Source organism: Epinephelus moara, chromosome 21 (assembly GCF_006386435.1).
Source record: "Epinephelus moara isolate mb chromosome 21, YSFRI_EMoa_1.0, whole genome shotgun sequence".
In the NCBI taxonomy this organism is placed as follows: Eukaryota; Metazoa; Chordata; class Actinopteri; order Perciformes; family Serranidae; genus Epinephelus; species Epinephelus moara.
The window spans coordinates 16705589-16731579 of NC_065526.1; the positions used below are offsets into that span (position 1 = coordinate 16705589).

Here is a 25991-nt window from a genome sequence, read left to right on the forward strand (position 1 = left end):
CATGTTGCGCTCACGTCACTGAGTCTACACAGAGATGTCGCCACAACATTCTGGTGTCCCACATATGTACCACAGACCATTGTGGTGGGACATAAAAACACAAAGCAGGCTGTTAGAGCGGGTGAGAAAATTGGACCTTCTTACCCGACTTCCTCTAATTACTTTCTTCATTAAATCGTGCCAGACTCCAATAAAAGTCATATACAGTACTTCTCTTTTGATTTCTGCTATGGTTCTCACCATTACAATTACATCCAAATGTTAAACTATATCTCATCCAGTGGTGACAAGTACAGTTAACCATGTACTGCACTTGAGTACAATTTTGAGGTACTTGTACTCTACTTCCTTATTTCTATTTTCCGCTACTTTACACTAGTACACTGCATCTCAGAGGTTATTGTTGCACTTCTTACTCCATGACATTTATTTGATCATTTTAGTCAAGAGGTACTTTACAGATTCAGATTATTAATCAATTACGATGCATTATTTTAGGTTAAGATAAAACTTTATTGATGCCCCGGGGGAATTTACAAGCTACCCAGCAGCATATAAAGTAATTAGCTCCACCTCTATCAGCTGCAACATTAAAGTGATGAATGAATTAATATGTCAATAATCATAATCCAGTGATATGCAATGTGTTGAAAGGGCAGTTCTGCATCATGTGCACTTTAAGTCTAATTTTGGTACTTAACATATATTTTTATGCTAAAGTAAATTAGCAATTTTTGCACTATATTTTGCACTACTATATTTACTCAAGTAAAAAATCTGAGTACTTCTTCCACTCCAACTCATGCTACGATATATATCACTCTATTTCTTTTTTATGATTTTATAGTTTACTATACTCATGCTACGATATATATCACTCTATTTCTTTTTTATGATTTTATATGTGGGACACCAGAATGTTGTGGCGACATCTCTGTGTAGACTCAGTGACGTGAGCGCAACATGTTCCCCCTATAGAGTGGATGATGTGAATAGATCTAAAGCATAGTTATTAACTGACTTTTTAGTTTAGTTTGGTCACTTTCCAACTAATACAACTCAAATGCACACATGAAAAAATAATAAATAGTAATAATAAGTTATAACTTTTGAAGTTTTCTTTATTTTTATACAATGAAAAAGTAAAAAAAAATACCCAAACAGTCCCAAACAGTAACTCAAATACACACACCTGTGTTCATAACTCAGTTTTATATTTGTTAATCATCTTATTTTTAAATATATTTTTGAAAATCTATAAAGTTTATTACACATTTTCAGTTATTTTTCAACCAATTCCACAGATTAAATCCTTTCACTATTATATCTTTGTTTTGCATTTGTCCTAATCTTTGTTTTTGTAAACATACAACTTCCCTATAGTTCATACTGACTCACTTTAACATGGAACAACTTCTGGATACAGTTTGGAGGCATGTTGATTTTAACTTTATACATTACTTGTGTAGGTTTTAAGTCCAACAAATGTTTAAATTTGAGAGCATGTGAGTTTGGTTCAATGTGGTGACGTAGTTATTGTGGTACAGTGTGTATAGTGTAGTAATGTATAAACCATAAAGCCTCATTTTAATGACACTGTAGAACTACAATGACCTGTTTTGGCAATACTATACTTAACTGCGGTCAAGACAATAAATCTAATTTAAATTTGACTTTTATTCTGCAGAAGAAGAAGAAGAAGAAGAAGAAAACAAAGCCGCCTTTGGAATGATTTTCTTGGGTCACCATGACAATTTCAGCCTGTGCAGTCAGCAGTTTTAAACAGTACGGTCGTCTCGCGTACGGAGATTGACTGTGTGGTGAGAAGGCAAGCGGAGTGGAGAGATGACAGTAATTTGCGTTAAATGTTATGACAACAATGTAATCAGTATTTTGGAACACAAAGCATTGGTACGAGCTGTATTAATAATGTAAATTAGTGGTGTGTGTGTGTGTGGGAGGGAGTTTATGTGGCATAAATCATGTATTCAGATTGCTGCAGAGAGCATTTTGGGCAACGGAGCAAAGTGACTCCTGATAAATTTACTCTGTTCTTTATTGTCAGAGAATGTTTTGTTCCCGTGACACGTTTTCGTAAACTAAGTGAAATATTTTGACTAGGCCGGAGGAGGAAAAAGGGTCACTTACTGGAATCTGATATGGTTCGATTCATCTAAACAGTGATATAAATTCAACATAATAGATTTGTAAAGTCAGAAACACTTCTGTTTGCAGCTGATGTATAATACCTGATCTTTTCAAAAGCAGTCTAATGCTATTACCACAGAAAATGGGGACACAAAGCTAAGTCAAACAGATGATGATGTTCTTAACCTCACGTCCCAATCTATGGCTCTAAAGCACCAAGGTAAATCCCGATGCATGACGCAGAAAATGAGTTTACTTGCCCCCCCATCATGGCTCAAGGTTGTCTCATTTGCACAGGTCACCGATGCTGCCATTGTTTGTGCAGGAGTTGTGTAATCCTAGATTCTTTTGTCCTATCCTCTTATTGTTATGGCTCCTGACCGTGTGCTTAACACATGCTGAAATAACTTCCTTAAGACCTATGTAAGCAAATACCACTTAAAGTATTTGTATGCCCGTACATGAGCGTGCACGCATGTGTGTGTGTGTGAGCGAAATGGGAAGGGGGCTACTTGCGTGCGGGACAGGGGTGGTTTGTTTTGTCAGCAAAATGTCAATCTGTCTTTGCAAGGTTATCCCATATGATCTCCCTAAATACACAGGGCTTGGTTGTCCATCTGGTTGGCAGTTGAGAGCTCACACCACCCCCCCCCCCCCTCCACATTAACACCCACCACTGCAAGCCCAGGTCTGGAGGTCTTGCCTTTCTACCTCCCACTGAGAGGATATGAAAAGGCCGACAAAGCTTTCCATTCTCTTCTTTTACTGTCAGATTTTTGGATCAGTGTAATCCTCAAATGGCTGCAACACGTGTACAGCGGTTTGGTTGCTCCCTAACAACTGACTTGACAACGAAACAATGCAATGGTTTCTCACTGAAAAGGGACACTCGGAAGAATTTTGCACGTCCAGAAAAGACTCTCCTACGTGCACACACACACTCACACAGCCAGGCAGCCACCCAACATCCCCTAAAAAGTCCAAAAAGCCAGATCCTTCCCCAGTCCAAACTGCCTCGGGCTCCCCTAAGCTATTCAGCGTGTGCAAATGAAAGATGTGTCTTGGAACAGTGCAAGCCTCTAGGCAGAGCAGAAACTAGCCTCGATATACACAGCAGCCCTCTGGACAAGTTTGGCACCCACACCAGCGACTGTGGGCCAAAACTCATGTTGCGTGCTAACTCTCTCCCTCCCCCATCCCCTCATGCTATCCCGCTCTGCAATTATATGCTACGCTCCCACCCAAACATGCAAGAATAGGCCTTCTCAGTCAACAGACAAACCGAGTCATTCTGTCCTCAAACCATGACATCATGACCATTTGACTTCAGCGTGAAATTCAAGCTTAATTTAACTTTGTCAGGGAAAAAAAAAAGTGGTGTGTGTTACACTGGCAGAGTGCTGCACTGGTGTGAACAGTAACTTTATGCAATTCTGGGAAGGCACAGCTAATTTATTCTCGAGAATATCAAACTTATGAGGAATATGTGACTCATGACAATGTCACACATCGAGTATTTACTGTAAGAAGTGATTCAACTAGGCCTGTACATGAATAGAGCAGGACAATACTGTCAAGTACAGCCATATTTTCACTTCCTATTCCAGCACCAACAACATAATAATATTAAAGGTATTGATGCTTTTATATCCCTTCATTCATTCAGCAGCTTATCCTGGTACAGGGTCATGGATGTGCTGGAGCCTGTCCCAGCTGACACTGGGCGAGAGGCAGGGTACACCCTGGTGAGGTCGGCAGACTATCACAGGGCTGACACATAGAGACAGACAACCATTCACACTCACATTCACACCTACAGGCAATTTGGAGTCACTAATCAATATAACCTGCATGTCTTCAGACTGTGGGAGGAAGCTGGCAACTGAGCTCCGCTGAGCCACCAGATTCAACTTCAGACAGGAGACGGAACTGTCCCAAAGTCGGCACTAGTGGGAATCACCAGAGGCCCCACAATATATTATCAGGGTACTTTACTTACGATACAATATTATTACGATTTTAAACATTTTGCGATATGCTGAGTATTGCGATAACAAATATTGCAATATATTGCGATTTATTACCTTTTTTCGACCTAAATTAAGGAAAAATTTGTCAGCATATGATTTAACTTACACAATAAAGTTTTAAAGCTTAAGTCTCTCACTTCAGTTATTTTTATTGCAGCAAAATCTATCGAGTGAACTGAAAACAACAATTGTTTTAGTAGGCCACCAAAAGTTTGATTTATTTATGCAAATCGATAAGTAAGTAACAAAAAAACATCGATACTTGCCATCTGTGTATCGATACAATACTGCCACACGAAATATCGCAATACTATGCTGTATCGATTTTTACCCATAAAACCTAGCCATAGATGTTGGGGAGTCAACCATGGAGCTCCTCAGCTGCTCCATGAGCTTCACAGGGAGCCAAAACTATCCCTGCAGCGCCATTCTGCTGCAGTAGTCTGATCTATTGTCTTTTCTATATTACTTTAGAAGTAGCCTTGTATCCCCGCTAAGAGCAGAAGTGCATATTAGTCTACTATGCCACCCCTGCCTCTTGTTAAAAATTATAGTTTTGGGTACCGGTATATCCCACCTTAGTGCCAAACAGAGGCACTCAATTAGAACAGTCAAATGAAATTAAACGATTATGTAATTTAACTGCAACACAGCAAGAAAACACCAAAATCCTAGATGACATCTTGACTTATGTGTCAGTATGGTCATTATACGAACATATCTGCCAGCTTCAGTTACAAATAATGTCAACGGCCTCCAGTTTCTGGAAGTTTCATGGGGTTTAGATGCCTGAGAGGCATCTATCAAACTGCTGACAGCTATTGTGTGAAGCACACCTCATTTTCCAAATCTGCCTCGCAACAGAGTCCTCTCCTCTGTCCTTGCAGCCTCTGGGAGGGGTTCTTAATGGTGTGTGAGGGCTTGCGTGAGCGTGCACGTGCATGTATATATGACAGAACCGAACCAATGACAGGCACCTCAGCCCAGCCCAGCCCTCGCAACAAAGAGGGCTGGTGGGTTTCACTGCAGCCCCTCTCGCTCTCCCACACGCTCATAAATAACCATACAGAGTCTCTGCCCTGGCCAGGGGGAGAAAAAGGAGAGAAAAGAGCCATTTAGGCAGCTCCTCTCCTCTCATGCCTTCCAACTGACCTTTTCTAAGGGTCAATCAGTCCAACCACAACTCTGCACCGCGACCCTCTCCCCACCTCCCCCCTCTCTGCCTCTCTCTCCTTGCTGACACTAACCTGAATCATCCCAACGCTGGTGCTGTGGAGAGCAGCCACTTAGTAGGCTTGGGTCATTGTAAAGGAGCATTTAAGACCTGGAAGGCATAAAGCCTCACAAGCTCTCAGTCCCAGAGCATGTGAGATGGCAGCTGGGGTTAAAGGTGAAGGTCACAATATGGGAGGAGGGGAATAAATCCTGTAGCATGGACGACAATGGCTGCAATCCCCACTGACAATGATGCTATTGTGGGCTATGGGTTGCTTAGTGTGTCCTGGAGCTGTGCCTAATAGAGTTATAGTGCTGATGTGATGGCTGTGTAGCCGAGGAGAGTAGTGTCCTTTTATATAAAGGGGTAACTGCCGAGGAGCTTGAAAGAGTCCTCGGCTTCTCAATTTTGCTTTGCATGAAAGCCTGGGATTGTGTGTGTGCATTTGTGTGACTGTGTGTGTGTGAGAGAGAGGGTTAGGTTACTAGCTTAACTTCACTGAGCTGCAAGCCATGAATTCTGTGCTCACTGACACACATGACGGCCTTTCTGTAAAGAAGACTCATAGATGAGTCACAGCTGAAGATGCATCGCAGACGTGTGCAGGTTGGCCGACTGAATCAGAAATAATCCTTTTTTTTTGTTTTGAGAATGACTGCTAACACCAGTTTTATTCCTGACTTGTCCTGAAATGACACATTTGAATAATCTATCACTTATCAAGCACAAGTATTGTTTTTGTCATTACAAGTTGAATATCATTAGGTTTGATTGGACAAAACAAGCAATGTGAGGTGCCACTTTGGGATCTGGGAAACTGTGATGGCCATTTTCATGGTCATTATTTCTGACATTTAAACGTAAACCATGTAATTTTCTGCCACTAGGGGCATCTCAATAAAAACAATCACAAAAGACAGAGCGATGCCATCATTGCAGTCAGTTTCTCCTGGTTAGGACTCCTTTAGTGTTCATTGTTCAGGAGGTTTTACCGGGAGCTGAATTATTCGTAGAGGTCTCCTCTCCAACACAAACAGACTTGGTTATTTAAACCAATGGAAACACTGAATTAAGCAGTTTCACTTTAAAAATCAGTGTTTCGTCAATGCTGTTTAGTACTGTAGGGGATGAAGCAGAGATGCCACTAACGTTTGCTCACCTTGTTTCTCTGATAATTTAAGATCCAGACTTAAGTCCTTCATTCGGTTAAAACCTATAGTTAAAAAAGACGAAGATCTATAAAGTGTATTGTAAAAATGTGGGTTGGTGGTGGAGCAGGCGCCCCATGTGCAGGGCTGTTGCCACGGCGGTCCGGGTCCGGCCTGTGGCCCCTTGCTTCATGTCATCCCCCCTTCTCTCTCTCTCCCCCTTTCACGCTTACCAAAAAAATATCTTTAAAAAAAAAAAAAGTCAATTTATGACAGCTTCTGGTAGACGACAACCCTAATGCATGGGCAAAGGGGATATGACGCCACCGGCAGGCAACGGTGACCAAACAACACATACTGTGTTTCTCTGGGTTTCAACATTGTTGGAAAAGTTTGGGATAATGTAAGTCCACAACTCAACAAAATATATAACATTGGTCTAGTAGAAAAGTAACATATTATCATTTAAAACAGAACCAAAAAAAAAGAGACCAACAGATTATTTGACTACGAATAATCCTATAACCTATTTTGATCCATACCTAATTAGGGTTGTAATAATCTGTCTATCTTGATTTGTGTATTGTTTTATCAATCAACGATTCAGTATCATTGATGCAAAGTGAAAACATCGATCCATGTCATCATCTTTAGGATGCACTTTTATTTGAAATTCTATGTCACTGTCAAACAGCAGCAGGAAGATGGCAGCAAGCAGCCAAGAGAAAGACGATAAGGATAACGTTATTATTTTCTCTCGCATGGAAATATTTTGGATTTCAGAGAAAATATGGGCCAACAAACAAAGCACATGCCGAATGTTAACAATGCGAGGAGATAAAATACTCAGTAAACGTGGCATACCTGCCTGGACAGGCATCTCACTCTGCTAACTTCTCTTGACAGCAACATTAGCTGCTTTGTTTTAACAATGTTGGGTTGAATTAACGTGCATGCAGGCTGAAATTCTGTCGGGAGATGCAGTGATTTAAACCAACAGTGAGTACAAAAAGTATAAATAATACATATACAATTTGTTATGCTATGAGCAGATGAAAAGTCTGCTAGCTGCTAGGCAAATTTACGCAATGTAAGAATGCTTAAGCGAGTAATGGGTGACTAGCAAAAACAAACGTTTTGTCTGTGAATCTTGACACTTATTATTAAGCTGAATTTATACTTTGTTAAATGATCTTGTTATTATTAATCCATGTTTTGTGGCTGCTGGGAGAAGTCTGCCTTCAGGGCTTAAAGCCACATAGTCCTGAAGTTTCAGGAACAAGATGATGGTTTGGGTTAAAGTGAAAATATTTCTTCCAGAAAGGGCTTTGTGGCAGAGAGCGCTGAAGGTTAAGTTATGCCATGTGCCGTTTTATGTGTGTAAGCGGAGTCAAACTTTACTGCACTTAACCGCTTACAATTATTAACATTTATTTAGGTGCTGTTTTTATCTTTTATGGCCAAAAGTAAAAAAAGACAGGGGGTGCCAGCTTCTTCCTTATCTTATTTTTAAATTTGCAGACGACATAGCAATTGTGAGTCTTCTGCATAAGGACATGGACTCTTTTGCATATCACGATGAGATCAACACCCTCATTAAGTGGTGTGACAAAAACCATCTGGTTTTAAACGTGTCAAAGATACAAGAGATGGTTCTTGACCCAAGGCAAGTGACTACACACAAGCCAGTGGTAATTAAAGACCAGACTATTAATCAAGTGGCCACATACAGATACTTAGGGATCCATATTGATAACCTTCTTTGCTGGAAAGCACACGTTGACAACTTGTGCAACAAACTGCAGCAGAGACTGTATTTTTTGAGACGACTGAGGCTGTACGGGGTTAGCAAGCAGATCATGCTGATTTTTTACAGAGCTATTTTAGAGAGCCTCATCAGATATGGAATCACAGCCTGGTATGGCAACCTATCAATGCAACTGAAAAACAGGTTGGCCAATATGCACAAAACAGCAATGAAGATAATAGGTATGAGACAATATGAGTCCATAGAGAATCTGTATAATCAGTCGGTCATGAAACAAGCAACAAAAATCTCTTCAGACTCTACTCACCCACTGTCCTCTGAATACGAACTTCTCCCATCAGGAAGAAGATTTCGTATACCAAAGTGCAAAACAAACCGCCTCAAATTATCATTTGTTCCAGCCTCCATTAAGCTGTTGAACAATGTTAAAAACTAGTGTAATAGAGCAACGAGCAACGTGCATTAAACACACGGCACTTTAGTGCTCAGCACTTTTTCTTGCACTTTAGACGTCTCTGTATGTTTCTGTGTTGTGATTGTTAAATGTAGTCCATGTCTGTTTTATGTGATAGAACTGTCATTGTGATGATGTGTCCCTGTGATGATGTTTTTATCTTGTCCTGTGAAGCAATGAAATGTAGCACTGTGCCCAAGATGAATTTCCCTTAGGGGACAATAAAGTTTACCTTACCTTACCTTACCTTACCTTACCTTCCTTAACTGACTGTGATAAATGGGCATGTGATATCGGCTCATGTCGATCATAGGCCCCTGAATTTCACCGAATCAAAATGATATCATGGCAGACTTTGTGATATCTGCAAATGTTGTATTGTTGTCCAAAGAAGTGATATAATCTTGTATCCTGATGAAACTAGTGATTAACACCCCTATACCTAATGGTGTGAGGACTGAAAAACTGGCAGCATCGTGTGGATGTATTCCACTAACGGTCACAGTCAGGCCTTTATTTGGTGTGCCACTTTAGCAGCGAGGTGGGAAAGGCCTCCAGAGAGACCGCTGATACCACAGGATCATCATCCTAGGCATAACTCAGACACTCAGCTGGTAAACGTTGTGTGTGGTGGCATGCCACGAGTACCTCAGTTGTCACCTCTGTTAGTAAGATTAGGCTCTGGCAGAATGGAGTGACAGATGATGAGTGTTGGGTATGACCACTGGGTGCTAATGCAGGGGACAGAGACAGAGAGGGAGAGGGCCGAACTTGACAGACAGAGAGGCAGACAGACACCGGAGCGTTTGGAAAAATGGTATGTCAGTTTTGCTGATGTCTATAGTAACAGTAGCCTCAAATTTGACATCCACCAAACATTGGTTTTCTGTTTTTTTTTCCTCTTTTTGGCTTCTCTTTGACCTCCTTAAAAGAACAAGCTATGTTTCCCAGGGCCCAGCTATTTGAAGCTCATAGTTTTGGTCATCCAAAGTTTTTCTGCTCCAACTCAAGCCGTTCAGACACTGTCCCCACTTACATTTCCACAATGGCAGGGTCCTGGGGGCCAGACCATAGCCGCCCTACACTCTGCCCACAGTTGAGTTGCCTCTGGCAGGACTACTGCGTGCTTTGTGTGCTGGTTCTGGCGGCCGATCAGGGAAACCCCACAGTCTCTCCATGGTGAATGTCGAACGCCCTGCCAAGACCATTATGCATCCCTTCAATGGCCGTGAATAGCAGCACACTACAGTACAGAAGATTTGAGAGATGTGCAATTCACCCAGGGCGACAATGCGAGACCATGACACAGATACCGACATTGGTGAACTGAACTAATTCCTGACATGGTTTCTCCGTGTTGTGTCTTTGAGTCTTTTTCTTTTTCCGACAACAAACAAAACAAATCCTGATAAAATGTGTCCTACATCGCGCTGCACAGGAAATATGAAAACAGACTAATATTCCTTGACACAGTTAGTGGACAGAGTCTAAACAAGCATTAGTCTAAAAAGCCAGGAGATTACTGCACTGATTCTGGGTGTTGTGACTTAGTGTGGCTGAGTGAATGACAGCGGGAGGCCTATCACGTACGCATTTAACACTCTTAAATATGGGGATAAAAGCTCCATAATTTCACCACAGAGTTTACATACAACATACTGCACCACACTTGACCTAATAAACTCAAGGACACAACAAACAATCCTTTCTCCTGAACTCTTGAAATGCCTCTTACTGGCGCTGCTTTCCTGACCAGAAAAAATACCAAAATATAACATCTTTAACACCTACTCTCCTTAATATTTGCTGCCTACAATAGTCCCTCTGTAGTCATTCTAAGTTGTCAGATCAGTGTCAAATGCAAATCTAACAGAATTAGAGTTGAACTGTTTATCTACATTTAGCACAGAGGAACATCTGTCTATTAATTTAAAACTCATGCAGCGTTTCCCAGCACTCCCGCAGTCCAGTGGCATATTGCGGTATAGTGGATATCAAGATGAGTCACATCAGCTAGCAGGCAGCTGGCAGGCTTGCAGTATCAGCCTATCCTGTTAATCTTACGATTAGCCTTCACTGATCCCATCAGGACTGCCTGGATCTGGGGTGCAAAGCCTAAAGGTTTATCCTGCGAGTCAGCCCTCACTCACCCCGGCCACTACACGCACACAACCCAAATGGGGCTAAGATACAAATTACACAGTAGACCCCAAATATTTCACTTTCTAGTACTAATCATAGAGGCAACATATTGCAAACACAAGGCTCAGAGACTGGAGCTCATCATGCCTGTGCCTCACTGCCCCCCACTGACGTCTCCGGAGCCCCGATGCTGTCGTGTTTTAAGAGGATGGTGGTAGTGAAATGTGTCACGGAGGTCAGACCCAGGAGTTAAAGGGGCAAAGTCTGTGCTCTTCTGACACCAGGGCGAGGAGGGGGGGGGCTGGGCAGCAGCCGAGTGACATGCCGTGACAGGCCTCAGGGCTTCTTAAAGTAGGTGCGCATGGAAAGCACACAAGCAAACACTCATGCGTTGCACCCACAGATACACACAGACACACGTGAGTACACTCGCCCAACGTGTACACACACCCACGCAATTACATACCTGTCAAACGGTGGATCTAATATCTAAAAGAAAGCTGCCAACATCCCACAACTACCATTTGGCAAGTTAAACAGCATTTGCATATGGAATGCAAATGATACGCACATTTTTTTATGTTAATAAACTCTGTATTTGTCTGACATACTTGCCCACACACGAGTTTCATGCATGTCTGGGAGTGCAGCATGCATCATGGATGGATTACAGAACAGGCCTACCGTGCACAGACCCAAAGTGCCAGGGCCGCCAATGGTCTTCACCTGCAAAATGTTACCTAAATCAACAAGCACAGACTAAGAAGAGACTCAAAATGACCACAAAGGGACACAAAATGGCTACAAAGAGACAAAACAACTACAAAAAATGGTCAAAACAACCACACAGAGACATTAAGTTACCACAAATCAACAAAAAAAGACACAAAATTACTTCAGAGAGACAGAAAAGTACCTCAAGGACACCTAAACGACTACAAAAAGACACAAAACAACCACAAGAAGACACAAAATTACCTCCAAGAGACACAAAAAGACCACACAGAGACAAAATAACTACAAAAAATGGGTGAAACAACCACAAAGAGACATAAAACGACTATGAAGACATACAAAACAACCATGAGGACACACAAAATGACAGCAAAGCGACACAAAATGACCAAAAACATTCACAAAATTATCTCAATAAGATACAAAATTACCTCAAAGAGACCTAACCGACTACAAAGAGACACAAAACAGCCAAAAATGACTCAAAATTATCTCAAAGAATCACAACACAACCGCAAGAAGACAAAAAATGACCACAAAGAGACACAAAACCACCACAAAGTCTGTGTGTCCTGCTTCTGTGTAGGAGAGGTGGTCGGGCCCTTTGCATATCTGTGCCCAGGGGCCCATTGTCTCATAAGCCGCCCATGGCATGTATGTGTGCTCTCTTGTCATAATATCCTCCATCATGGCAGTTAGTTTAGGACATTTCATGGGCACTGACTGGACACAGGAAAGAATCGTCTTACTGATGGGAAAAAGGAATGCTGGAGGCAATTACCTCCCTGACTCTGTGTCCTCGGGTCAAAAGGGGACCGGCCATAAACGCCTGGACACCAACAGAGACAGACCTCTGACCATGCAGGCCTTGTTTCACTCTCCCTGCAGCCACTAACGTCAGCTGGTGGAAGAGGCCTCGGTTGTTTAAATTTATAGCACAGCATTCTGTGTCACGAACGAACAACAATGCATGTATTCATTCGACACGAACGCATAAGGGAGATAGTGATCTGGATACTTTCTAGCACATGAAGATAGAAACAGCAGAATGTCTCATGATAAAATACATTCTTTCAACCCTCACGCTGACTTTCAAGTCACTGATGTCTACAGGTGTTAAAAGGGGAAAACCACCTAAATCGAGGCCCTGGCAAGACATATACAAATATTTTTGTGAACGGATATTTTCGGCTACATTTTGGCCTATTGTCCACACGCAAAATAAGTTTTCGGTCACTTTTTTTTAGCTCAAATTTTCTTTAATTTTTCAAAACTCCGGTTACTGTGTATCTGTCTGGACATGTAAAGCGGAGCGTTTGGGAAACCATGATGTAATCTCATCAGTTTGCACATGCCCATTGTTGCTTTGTGTAATGAGCATACCCCAGAAACAAGAGCAATGGCGGATGACTGGTTTGTAAGGACTGCTTGGTCTAATTACTACTTTACACTTAAACTTAGTATTGCTGCACAACTTCACGAACAAATGGAGGCATCTGTTGCACCCAATATTTTCGCTCCAGCTCAGTGTCACCAGATTCAGGCCTGGTTGAACCAACACATAATGGGAGGCTTTCAAGAATGGGATTGTTGTTGATGAGGATTGGAAGGAAAACTTTCACATGTCCATCGCATCACTCGGCTCCTTCACCCTTAAATTTTATGGGTATCAATAGTGCTGAGATCTCCAATAGGTGTTTATAAATAGATAACATTAGCCTGTACACTTTACCTTTGTAATGAGGTAGACTGCTAAAGACAGCTAACGCCAGCAAGCATTTGGTCATATGGGCAGAATTATTTTTGAAAATGGAGGGTGGATATGGATATGGAACATCTCCATTTTCAAAAATATTTGTATACCTGCAGACAGGATCTAAGGATTTCTATATGTTGTTTCAATGGCCTAGGAAAGTTAAGTCAATAACTGTGAACATGAGCTACTCTCTCTCAAAGCCAGAAACCTGAAAGGTAAGTCTCAAACTTGTGATGACATCGTGTACAAAGTCTGGAGCTGCTCCGTAGACAGTGAAGCCTAATTTTGTGATCTCACAGAGTGTTTCTTTTTTCTATACCCAAATGAGCTTTATTCTATTGTTGTCTTATAGGTCCTGAAATGAATGTACCCATATACTCAGATCAATCCCCTGGGTGCTCTGAGTGTCATCTATAACATCTTTCCCAATTCACTGTCAGTGGAGCAGCTCCAGATTTTACACCCTATGACATCATAAATTTGAGCTTCCTAGTTTTTGGATTTAGGTCAGAATTGTCCATATTTACTAATATTTTTGGACTGTCTTAGACCATGGAAATAACCTGTCTGACTTTTGAAGATGGGTGTAGTTCTCCTTTAACACACCTGCTATTACCTTTTGTGTCTTGAACAGGACGATGTCAGAGCAGCAATAATTATGTTCCTCTTTTTTTTTTTTTTTTTTGTTGCCACTGAACGTGTCTGACAAGCTCAACAAGAATATAATGCACACGTGCCAAATAGGCAGGCTACTTTGTCTCAGACAAAAGAGGTTTGAGTCTGGATGCCAAACAGCTGAAGACACGTTAATTATCATATAACCTATCGCATGATGTCATTCTATTGCAACCTATTTGCTCACTGGGTAAATTAGGGCAAGGCTGGGGTGGCAGAAAATGCCTTAATTCCTATTACTTTGGGGTGTTAAAAACAAACATAAGCTAGATCGTGTTTTCGTGAGATGATTCAAGCTAATAGACTAGGTTTTTCTTTTCCATTCATGCCCTGCAAGGCATTTTTCAGCTGTTACAGTGCAGCTGAGGAGAGTTGAATGAAACGGTCTGGAATGTACCATTACTCTTTAGGGGGGTTGCAATATGGCAGACGCTTGGTATCTGTGAGTGGAATCAAAAAAATAAAAATGTTGTTTTTGTAGTTTGTACTTATACATGTTTGCTGTCATTTCACTGCGATATATACATTTGACGGGGTGTGATTTATGTGGCGTTGGATTGTGCAGGAAAAAGAAACCCCCAGCTGCAGCAGCGGGTTGGACCGCGCCAAGATGATGTTACGAACAGCCCTTTAAAGTCGCTCCACTTCCGAGATGAAATAAGTAGAGCTCCGCCGCACAGCAAGAAAGAAAGCAAGGACTGACAATCTATGTGTCTGAGATAATAACCCCCAGTTAGACAGGATATGTTGAGAATATCCAGCTGGACTTTGGGACGTTTTCTGGACTCACAATCGAAGGAGTTGCCTTTTTGTCCACATCTATGTAGGACGTGGCGACTGCACTGAACAAGTCTTTTTGCCGCAAAAGAAACGTGCATTTTTTTTCAGCTATTAAAACGCGCAACAACAACGACACCAACCTGGACTACTCTTTTGAAACAGGAATGGTTTATCCTCCTGAAGGTTTATTCTACATCGAGATGGATCAAGCACCACCAGGTAAGTTAGGGTTAAAGGCAGCCATTGTCTGATCTGCGGGGGGTCACAAAACCTTTTATTCTGCTTTCTCCTTTTGCTGCCATCACCTTGCTTGATGCCTGTAATAAAGATGTCATCCCACAAATGCAGTGCAGGTGTTAGTAAAGACGTTATAATGGTCAGGTCCTCGGTGCTGCGCTCCCCCAGTGGCATTGCCCAGGCATGCATAGCGCAATTCACTTGCCAATTACGTAATACCTTTCGGTGGACCAGGCGCAGTGGCTTTTCTTTTGTCCCAGCGCATATGACAAACTTGGATCGCAAATGCACGGCGGTTTTTGCATCCCCCTTATAAACCAGAAGATTTACCAAAGGCGTATGACAGTGTAAAGGGTGCATTTTAAAGGGGATATAGTCGAGGGTGCGTTAATGAGCGCCGCATGAAACGACCGCTTTGTTCTCCTCTGCAGCCAGCCGTGCTTAATTTGTGTGCTAGCTCTGAAAGTAGGCTAGAGGCAAGCAGACTAGACAGCTCGTCTCATGACTTAACTCCGGCAACTCACGAACACTTCATTTTTTATTTGCATTTGTCAGCTGAGCTGCGCGTTATTACATGGTCGTAACAGTGCGTAACGCTTGCATTGCGCTCCTATCATGTCTAATTCTACAACATAATAACCACCTAGTTAAATTAATTTGGTTGTAGCTAATTAAATTGCCCCATATTTTAAGATTATTATTACAGTTGATAAATTACAATACAATACGAACCTAAAGCGACATACCATCAGAACAATACAGATGCCATGTATTGTTCCTTTAAGGTTTGCACTGTTTTAAGTGACAGTTCCTGTGTTTGGTTTTTATGTGTTCTGGATTGGATACAGTGTAAAAGCAAGGCTAGCGTGACTGATTTAATATTATTTTTTATTATTGCACTCTTAAATTACTTGCCTCTTGTCTGTACTGGTGTGCGCGTGTAGGTTTTGGAAGCCAGCAGAGTTTCTTGGCACGAGACAGAAAGGGGGGAAGGTGTGCAGATTTAATTTTGCTGAGTTCAGGAGCCGCAGCTTCGCGTTTTTTTTGTGTGTGTGTGTGTGCCTTGCCACGGTGCTGCTGCACCTGCCTTTTGTTTATTTTAAGGTCAGAAAAAGAGGAGAGCGGATGGTGGGAGAAACCCACATTTTCTCCTCTCTGAGGGTGCTCTTGTATTCTCCCTAACTGCCTCATGAAAGGCACTTTTGTCCTGCAGTGAAATATATCGCCCTTCACCTCCTCTTGATGCGGTTTGCCCTCCTTTTTTTCATTTTTAGGGAAAACGCTTAGTCCTGCAGCCAGATTTTATTCCTTTAAGGTTGACGGAAAACTAAAGAGGATCTGTAAGCGGTGCAATCATTATAAAATGGGAGGGGTGGTCCAAGAGGCTCAAGATATAATTTATGGTTTATTTATTGCCTTTTTATGCACTTCGGGGACAGTGCCAGAGGCTGCTGCAAACTTCAGAAGTTGGACTTAGTTTGCAAAGAGTTGCAGGCAACTGAAGGGCCCGAGAATTTCTGGAATAATAAAAGAAAACATGTTTCATATTTGTTGACTGGCAGTGCTCAGACATGAGGACTAACTGCCACATTTCCTTTTTTAGTGCTGACCACACTTGGTAATGATTTGGCTAGTGATATCTCTTGGAAACATGCCTGGGCTTGTCCTCAGATCTTGACAGGCTTCATCAAGCAAGGGTGTGACAGACAGTGTGTCTCTGTGTGTGTGTGTGTGTGTGTGTGTGTGTGTGTGGTGGGGGGTTGGCATACATGCAGAACAGTGCATTTCCTAAATTTGCACGCACACATCCTTGATTGCAAGAGTCATAATATTGAAGGAGTCGCGTTTACAGCGCTCCACTCGATCTCACAACAAATCAATGCTCTACAATCCACGACAGATCTCTTTCTAAGAACTGTCATCCCGATCGTTTGCATTTCATTTTCTTATCTGTCTTCCTCTTTCGCAGCTCTCCCTCCCAGGTCAACAAAGCCAGTGTCCTCCACCACGAACAACAACTGCATTTCGCCACCTACATATACGCTACAGGACGCCGAATGGTATTGGGGAGACATAACCAGGTAATTACTTTTAAAATGTCATCGCTCTGTCTTATTGTTTGACGTTAAGGTATCGGTTTGTTAGATCTGGTAACTGTTAACTGGTTTTCCTTCAGGGATGAGGTCAACGAGAAGCTCCGAGACACGCCTGACGGCTCCTTTCTGGTGCGTGACGCATCCACAAAGCTGCAAGGAGACTTTACGCTGACATTAAGGTAAGAAGAAGAAAGGGAGAATCTAATCAGAACAGCAGCACTGCACATATCAACGACATTTTATTTACATTACGCTTCACTGTTTCTCAGGAAAGACGGGCACAACAAGCTGATCAAGATTTACCACCGTGATGGGAAGTACGGCTTCTCGGACCCCCTCACGTTCACGTCAGTGGTGGAGCTCATTTGGCACTATCAGCACCATCCGTTGGTGGAATACAATGCCACACTGGACCTAATGCTCACACATCCTGTGTCCCGCTTCCAGCAGGTCAGTGTGTGCCCTTATTTTATGTTTTGGGATTAAAAAAAAGTTGGTCAGAAGTCTAACACTGCAAGAATGATGATAGAGTTTTTTGCTAAATATGGTAAATTATGAACTGTACATATTTAAGTGTAATTTTTTTTACTCCAGGTGAAAGAGGACAGCGTCGATGTGGCCGGAAGAAAGCTCAAGGAAGTGCACTGTCAGTATCAGGAGAAGTCAAAGGAGTTTGATCGTCTTTATGAAGCCTTCACAAAGACATCACAGGTAGAAATATTCCGATGCTCTCTAAGGTCTGCGCTAAGACCAGTACATTTCTAAACAGTAGCATTTATAGTTGTCGGCCTCCTGAGTCTTTTCTTAGTGGTGTATTCTTTGTGACACAGGAGATCCAGATGAAGAGAACGGCAATTGAGGCCTTTAACGAGACAATGCTGATCTTCGAGGAGCAGTGTCGTGAACAGGAGCGCTACGGGGAGGAGTTTGAGATGAACAATCAGTCTGACGGAGCCGACAAAGACCTGGAGAGGTACTTCATTGCATCATGGTCCCAAAAAAAATGTAGTTCTATTCAGTTGTAGAACAGTGTATTAAACTGTATTCTTTTCCTTCCCCGTATTAGTTTTCTGATAAATTATGAGAAGCTGAAGTGTCGTCTCGGGGAGATCTATGACAGCAAAATCCATCTGGAAGAAGACTTGAGGACGCAGGTAGAGGACTACAGAGAGACGGACAGGAAAATAAACAGCTTGCGGCCTGACCTCATCCAGCTACGCAACATCAGAGACCTGTACCTCAAGTACGTGTATTGTCAGAATATTGTTTGTGGCATCTGTGGAAAAAATCTCGGTAGCTGCTCTGTGAAGTTTCTATTTTAAATTGAAACCTTTCTTTACACCTCTTCTTGCAGCTGGCTTAATCACAAAGGCGTACGGCAAAAACGCATAAATGACTGGCTGGGGATACTGAGTGACAGCCTCGATGAGTAAGTTTCAACAAATTCTTTCTGGAAACAATTTTTAAGACTGCACTTTTTAATAAGAGAGAATTGTTACGGAGGTGTTAAAATATGACTCTTGTTTTTTCAGCACATATGTGTTGAAGGGAGACGAGAAGAATCTGCCGCATCAGGATGAGACAAACTGGTTTGTTGGTGAACTGAGCCGGACGCAGGCCGAAGAAATGCTTCAAGGTAAAGCACCCGGAACGTTCCTGATCCGCGAAAGCAGCAAACAGGGATGCTACGCCTGCTCTGTTGTGTGAGTATAACATTTTAGAAAGCAGTCAGATCAATTTTTAGATGGATATTACGCATTGTGTAATTGTGTGACACTGACTTGTGTGATTTTTTTCTTCGTTTATTTCAGTGTGAATGAAGAAGTGAAGCATTGTATGATCTACAGCACACCACACGGATACGGCTTTGCTGAACCCTACGACGCCCACTGCTCGCTCAAAGACCTTGTCCTGCACTATCGCCTGCACTCCTTAGCGCAACACAATGACGCCCTGGATGTTCGGCTGTCGCATCCAGTACACGCCAAAGCCGCAGCCACGCCTTCTCAACACGCAGAGGAACACAAACTCTTACAGACTCCTAAACACACAGCGGGGCTCCCGCCGGCCGCTCCAGAAATGTAATCCAACGGAAAGAGACAAACGGACATGTTTACTGTATCCTGCGAGAACGACTGCATCGAGGTGCATTGTGTAAAGTTTTGCACTACAGTGATTCCATCGGCTTTTGTGAATGGGATTTCACAGATTGAAGTGGGACTGGAACTTGAATGTCAGCTTTGGGTTTTTTTTGTTTTCAAAGAGACTGTTTAAGCTTTTTTTTTTTTTTTTGTACTTCATTTATTGCCGTTTGTTTAATGGACACCTTTCCGGTAGGGATGTCGACAACCAGAACATTGCTCACTGACATCATCAGGTGCTGCACCTTTGTTTGACTTCAACTTATACAACCAGAGTTGATGTTCCTAGAGATGTCCCTAGTTAAAGTGTATTCCGTTCTGAAAATTTGACCAATAGTTTTAGAAATATATTTGGTTTCTATGGAGTTATATTTGTGCCTCATTCCTGAGCGTGTGATTGCACATTTTTAGCACGGGAAAATAGTTTTTTGGACACACATAAATTATATTTCGTAGAGAAATTATTTGTCACGCGTCCTCAATGAATTTATTTACCTGTTTGCTAATATCCACATTAGCACACAACGATAACCTCTTTCACTAACATTTCACATTTGCCCTCTCAATGTGTAAATTGAAATCAATCTTTGGCAGAGGATACTACATCTCATTTTCTAACAATGTCATGAGGCTGTTCATAGTAATTAGTAAATTACATCAGCTATTAGAGACAGTTCAGGGCTCTACATGTATAATGCCTTAGGCGTGTAGCTGGCAATCACCAAGGAAGCCAACCATGGATGTATAATTAGACCTGGATACAGCGTTTGAAGTGGGGCCAGAAGCCAAAAAAGTTTGACCTCCCCTGTATAAAATTAACCAGATATTCCACAACATTGGGCTCATGGAGCAAACGCAGTACAGGCGTCCGCTGGTCGAGCGGCTAACTTCCAGTTTAGCCCTCCTCTAATTTATATGGGATTAAATTGACTTAATCTTGCAACTCCTCTACTTTCCAAATGTTACCAGACCGAATGGATGAAATCCTGATAGCGAAATCAGTCATATCACGGGCCTGTGACGCTCAGACGTCTCTATCACAACTTAGGTCTATGGGAAAGTCATTGGTTTTTATTTAGCTACTGCATATATGGCAGACGCTAGCTATCAACCTACTAAAATAGCTTGGCTGCAAGCTAATAAAGTATAAATAAAGGTAGTAAAGCTAGCTATCTCACCAAAACTGTATAAACTACTAATGTGGAGGTGATGGGCTGCTTATCTTCGAGTGCTTCCCTACCCCCCTAGTAACCGTTAATACCACTAACAATCAGATTGGAGACACAACAGCCAGTCTCTCTGATTGGCTGGCATTGTGGCACTCTGTCAAGTAGAGTGCGCAGAGCGGAGATGCTGGGAGTAACAGAAAAAAAGAGCTAGTGCTCACTCACAAAAAGCATTGAGAGGCGAAATGAGTAAAATTCCTTATGTGGATAATATGAAATATTGTGTATGGAGCACGAAAATGTTTTTTGTTGCTCAAGTTAAATAATTCTTGACAATAATTTCTCTACAAACTATTATTTATGTCACTGTAACAAAAATCTTTCTCTGTGCTCAAAATGTCCCGTTGCAAAGCTCAGGAATGAAAGAAATATGTTGCTACTACTTAGTGCATTTGCGAGGGGGGAAAATGGTGCTGTAAACAGGCTGTTTCCGTCATACTGGTCTGGTGGACCAAACCATTTTTGGGGGAAAATGCCACGTGTGAATATGTGAAAAGTCGTGGTGCATCTTGACAATTTGCCCCTTTCTTAACAGACATTCATATACAGTGGATAATTATGTAGCATTAACATCCTGTAGAATACCATTGTAAGAGCATACTCAATGTTATACCCATTGACCAAAGCACTTAATAGTGAGCAAAACTACATCCCTGTTGAGTCCGGTAATTGCATTTGGGCAAGGGGAGGGCGATTCATGTACACCTGCTGATGTGCTGATCAAAACATAATCTGAAGTACTGTATGTTATATTCTGTTACTCAAAGAAGTATAAGCTTTTTGTATTCTATATATATTTTTTCTATAAACATGCCACAAGATGAAAGCTTGAAGAAAGTGCAATCCAACAGTATTTCTATTGTTGCAATGTATGACGATGATGATGGCGGTGAAGGTAATGCTGTTATGAGAGGTTGACATTTGCCACAAAAATGCACTCTCTTTGGTGGTGTCGGTATGATGTGGCCTCCGATGTTTGTGTGAACTGCCAGAGGTCCGGAAGTATCCTGCCTCCATTACTTGAACTGTGGCATTGCTCGAGCTATGAATGTTTTTCATGACATGCAGCCTACATAGCTTAAGAGGAAAGGAATCCATGTTGAACTTGGCACATTTTTCAAGTTTGAGGACAATAGATACTCTGTACAGAGAAAACTGTAAAATGTATTTCTGAGGTTGGTTTGTGGAAGGAGGGTGATTCAACCTCTTATAAAAATATAACTCCACTGGGGGATTGAGGAAACTCCTCGGGTGAAGCTAAGCAATGTGAGATCCTGACCTTTTTCTTGCTGAAAGACAATAAACTGATGAGGGTTTTGTCAACTTACGTAATCCGCCGTTGTTGTTTTTTTCACAGTCTGCTGCTGATACTGTGCGAGCAATGCACAGTGTCACTTGTATCATTTAAAGTACAATTTTTCATGAACTTGGGCAGAAAAAATATCAAATACAAAGCACAGAATGACTTAAAGGGATACTTTTCTTTTTTCAATCTGCTTTGTAACATACCAGTGTGGGTAGTATGTGTAAATTAACTATGTTAAACTCCTCTCTATCTTGCCAGCACAAAGATCTCACTGCTCATTTGGAGTGTTGCTCAAACTACATTTTTGTACGCTCAGCGCCGCCACGGACACAAAGTGTACAGAAGCAGATCGTGAAAGAAAGCCAGCCCTTTCTCTCTCTGTGTGGATCAAGAGAGGGCCACCCTTGTCTCTTTCTCTGCAGACCGAGAGCCGAAACTCTCTCAAACTCAGACAAAACTCTAAAAACGGTAAAATATGCAGTGCTGATCAAATAAACACCAAAATTCTGTTACAGCATTTTAGTCACTACATTTTAGTGCACTGTTTCGCTGTAATATGTTTGTGATCAGGAAGTGGGTGTCACACTACTTTCTATATTATGGAAAACACAGGATGAAAGGAAAAAATATTAAAGGGTAAAACCAGGCAGCATTGATCAAATATGAACCACGATTCAGTCCCCGCATTGCCTATTTCGCACCGAAAATGTTTTCATAAACATATTTAAGCTTACAGTTTAACTGCAGTTTGAGACTGTTACCAGCCGGCTGCCATATTTTTTCAGACGAGCAACCTGCATTATGTCACCCACCAGTTGGAGCGTTTATTCGTTCTGTGCAGCGCCGTGTATTCTAGTAATTTTCTACCTCTTGAGCAAAAGCAAATGCCTTTCTCTTCTGTGTTGTTTTGGTCATGCAGCACCAATTTCAAAAAGTATCTGCATCTTTCTACTGCATCGACAGCCCAGTGTTTTTTTTTAAAAAGACCATCTTTCCAGCAGTGAAACACTTCTTTAAAGCGAGATAACTAATTATCTTAAATTTACCATCTGTCTCTAGTGGTGCCATTGTCATCCGATGAGCTTATCCTTGGGTCAGCAGAGATAGGAGGCAGCGAGGGCGCTGGAGGACACACTGTGGACAGATGGAAGAGAAAGGAAGCGATAAGACAATAGCAGGATATGTGCAGGCCCTTTCCCTACTCAGCCTGTCCGCTGTTGAGTCACTAGAAAACAATCTATCAAACCTACCTCGCCGAGAACATGCTGTATTGTTAAACACAACTTTTCGGAGGCTCCTGTGAAAGGAATGTAGCTCAACTATAAACATTTAGCCCCAGCCAGCTCGAGAGTTTTGTCTCCAGAACTTAATTACACAGTCAGCGCCATTATCTGATATTACAGATGTTTTCCTTTTATTAATTTTAACACCATCCACACAGAAAAGCTTGTGTAAATCTTAGGATAAAGCCACGGATGGTGATGATGATGACCGCAGGTGACACCACCATCGGCCCTCCGTGATCAGAGCAACAGGTGGCCTATTTCAACCATCACATAAGGTCTGTGTTAGGTAGGGATTAATGAGGTGCAGAGGGCAGGGATGTACTGGGGGTGAACTTCAGTTCCAGGCCACGGATTACTCCCTCTTACCTGTGTCAGCACAGAGAGCTGGTGGACAGGCAAGCATGCGTGCTCTGCTAGCATGGACCAGATGCAGGGGAGATAGATGGATAGACGGATAGATAAATGAATGGATAGGACAGACTGTACCAGCGCTGAGTCACACTCAGGCTGCGTGAGTGTCCGAAAGACAGGGAGAGAGTGGGAAGAGAAAGTGTGTGGGGTGGACAGACAAGGAAAGAGGAGGGACAGGAAAGAGTGCATTTTTCTAACTCCTGTACAGGATGGTATAAAAAAATGAAGGCTGGAAAGGTCAAGTTAGGCCTCTGCTACATTTCCTTTGACCTGAAACACACTCCCACCTGGCCATACCCCAGAGGTATTTGCTTTCACAGCAGTTTAGCTTTCGCTGCCCGGTCCTATTTTCCCTCGCTCCCTGAATCTGAGTTTAATCTATGTAAAAACCCAGCCCCCACGTCTTACACGCACAGTACATCTCTGCTTTCCTCCTTTTCTCTTTCCTTGTCGGTACACCTCGGTCACACAACTCGCTCGTTTAAATTCACAGTCATTTTGATTTATAGCTCTCAATTTAACCCTTTCATGCATAGTAGTGACTACAGTGGAAAGCCATTTAAAACCTATTTTCTTGAATATGCGTGGGTTTTGATGCTATTGTCGCACGTAAGCCACTACAGTGGATGCTAGTGCGTCATGACATACACTGCCACCCACTGGCCAGGTGTTGTAACAGCAACATAAATATCTCAAAACTAAGATGGCCGACAGAACGCAAGAAATATTGTGCAGCTCAAGAATATCTTGCCAATCCTTCTCTAACAGGAGACCCTTGCAAGTATATAAAATTCAGAAACATCAAGTCACATCTAATAAGTAAAACAGTTGTTAAAATTTAAATTATTCATCATGGATAGCTAACATGGACTGCATGTAAAGATGGACGCCATGACAGCTCCCCAAAAGTGAAGCCGAAGCATCTTGATCGCCCCCTGGTGGCTGGCTGCAGTATAGGTCATAAAGCCCGCCCCCTTGATGTTAGTGGATGGGACATGGACCACACTAAAAACCCAAAGCCAATGTCAAATAAAGTTTTCCCAAATGTGTTTCTGTCACTTACAGTAGTTTTAATCAAGCTGCTGTTTGTTAAAGTGTTCGTTTTTCTGATAAGTTTGGTTTTAATTAGTTATTCAATGCTACAAAACGGGGATTTTACAACATAATTGACAATTAGGTGAGCCAATAAGTGGTGCTGCTTGACAGATGAAACTTGACACTACAGAAATCACTACTGCGCAGAATCTGGCTCCCAATAACGTCACCAGAGCGAGATGGCAGTGGTCCCAAAAGTGAAGCCGAAACATCTCGACTGTCCCCTGGTGGCTGGTTGCAGTATAGGTCATAAAGCCCGCCCTCTCCACGTTAGCGGACGGGACATGAGCCAAACTAACTCAGTGACGCTGCTCTCAATTGGTCGGATGGGTGTATGGGCGGGACACTTAATAGCATTCAGATCGCTACTGCGCAGACTCTGGCTCCAAATGACATCACCAAAGCAAGATGGCAGCAGCCGCATCTGGGGTATTTTAGCCTCACTTTGTACAGTAGGGCTAAGTGGAAACACATCGTCCATCTTTATGTAGTCTATAATCACTGGCTATATTTCAACTACGGTTGACATGACTACTGCAACTTTGTCGTTCTTAAAAAATACTCAATCTGCAGCAACTCTTTGGGCTTTAAATTAACTTTCTTATTAGAGTATAACTTGAAGTTTTTGTAACCAAAACAATATTTTACTGTGTGACTTAGCTGATCTTTGTAATCATGTGTAGTTGCTGTTTTTTTTGTTGCTTTTTTACGGTTCATTTCTGGTATATATTAACATACTTTTTGGCTTTTCTTTGTAGTAATCTTATTTTGTGTTTTATATTGCCTGTTTTTGAGCTTTATTTTGTATTATTATTCTGTGTTGTCTGTCTTAAACTTATGTCTTGGCCAGGACACTCTTGAAACAGAGATTTTTAATCTCAAGAGATTTCTCTGGTTAAATAAAGTTTAAATAAATGAATTTTTGCAGAAAATGTTCGTTGAAAAATATATGCAGTTCAACAGGGGGAGGTGTGTGGAGGGCCCTGAGGGGTCAAGAGCCACAAACTGAATGGCGGAGGGAATAAGGGAGGACAGAAGGAAATGGTATAAAGAGAAGAGAGTCTGAGGAGTCAGGAGCAAACACTTTTACATTGCACTGGACAGTAAAGAATATGTTAAATATGTGAACACACTAGTTTAACAGCATTAAAAGTACATTTTTATAATTAAACATAATATTCAATGCATGCTGTGAATCTTAGAGGACAGGTAAAAACTCCTTGAGAAATACATGTTAAAAACTGAACTTTAACTTCTGTTTTTCATTCTTAAAGAGGAGTATAAACGCTTAGGAGCAAAGTCTTGACTGAGGTATTCATAATTCATGCATGAAAGGGTTAA

General features: G+C 41.9%; 2 protein-coding genes across 3 annotated transcripts in view; one reads left to right on the plus strand and one right to left on the minus strand.

Annotated features, from left to right (window-relative positions):
- sgip1b (SH3GL interacting endocytic adaptor 1b) overlaps positions 1 to 25569 on the minus strand; it is a 76868-nt gene extending 51299 nt beyond the window's left edge. Inside the window, exon 1 of the mRNA XM_050032840.1 lies at positions 22905 to 25569. The gene's annotated coding sequence lies outside the window, so the exon portion shown is untranslated. The remainder of the gene's footprint in view (positions 1 to 22904) is intronic.
- Positions 14722 to 21875, plus strand: LOC126382768 (phosphatidylinositol 3-kinase regulatory subunit gamma-like). Of its 2 annotated transcripts, none has more exons than XM_050032831.1 (10): positions 14722 to 15071; positions 17059 to 17170; positions 17266 to 17364; positions 17455 to 17635; positions 17780 to 17896; positions 18016 to 18158; positions 18252 to 18428; positions 18540 to 18614; positions 18718 to 18888; positions 18997 to 21875. In XM_050032831.1, exons 1-10 carry the CDS (start codon positions 15017 to 15019, stop codon positions 19268 to 19270), a joined length of 1404 nt encoding a protein of 467 aa, XP_049888788.1. In that variant the 5' UTR covers positions 14722 to 15016; the 3' UTR covers positions 19271 to 21875. The 2 variants fall into 2 exon arrangements, with proteins under 2 accessions (XP_049888788.1, XP_049888789.1); XM_050032832.1 differs by having other exon boundaries at positions 18019 to 18158.
- Positions 25570 to 25991: the final 422 nt, after the last annotated feature.

Excerpts from the sequence above, each read along its gene's own strand:
- LOC126382768 (XM_050032831.1), top strand. The coding sequence starts at position 15,017 with ATGGTTTATCCTCCTGAAGGTTTATTCTACATCGAGATGGATCAAGCA. Across the intron at positions 18,429-18,539 it reads ATCAGAGACCTGTACCTCAA|CTGGCTTAATCACAAAGGCG; the intron begins GTACGTGTATTG and ends CTCTTCTTGCAG. Across the intron at positions 18,615-18,717 it reads CTGAGTGACAGCCTCGATGA|CACATATGTGTTGAAGGGAG; the intron begins GTAAGTTTCAAC and ends TTGTTTTTTCAG.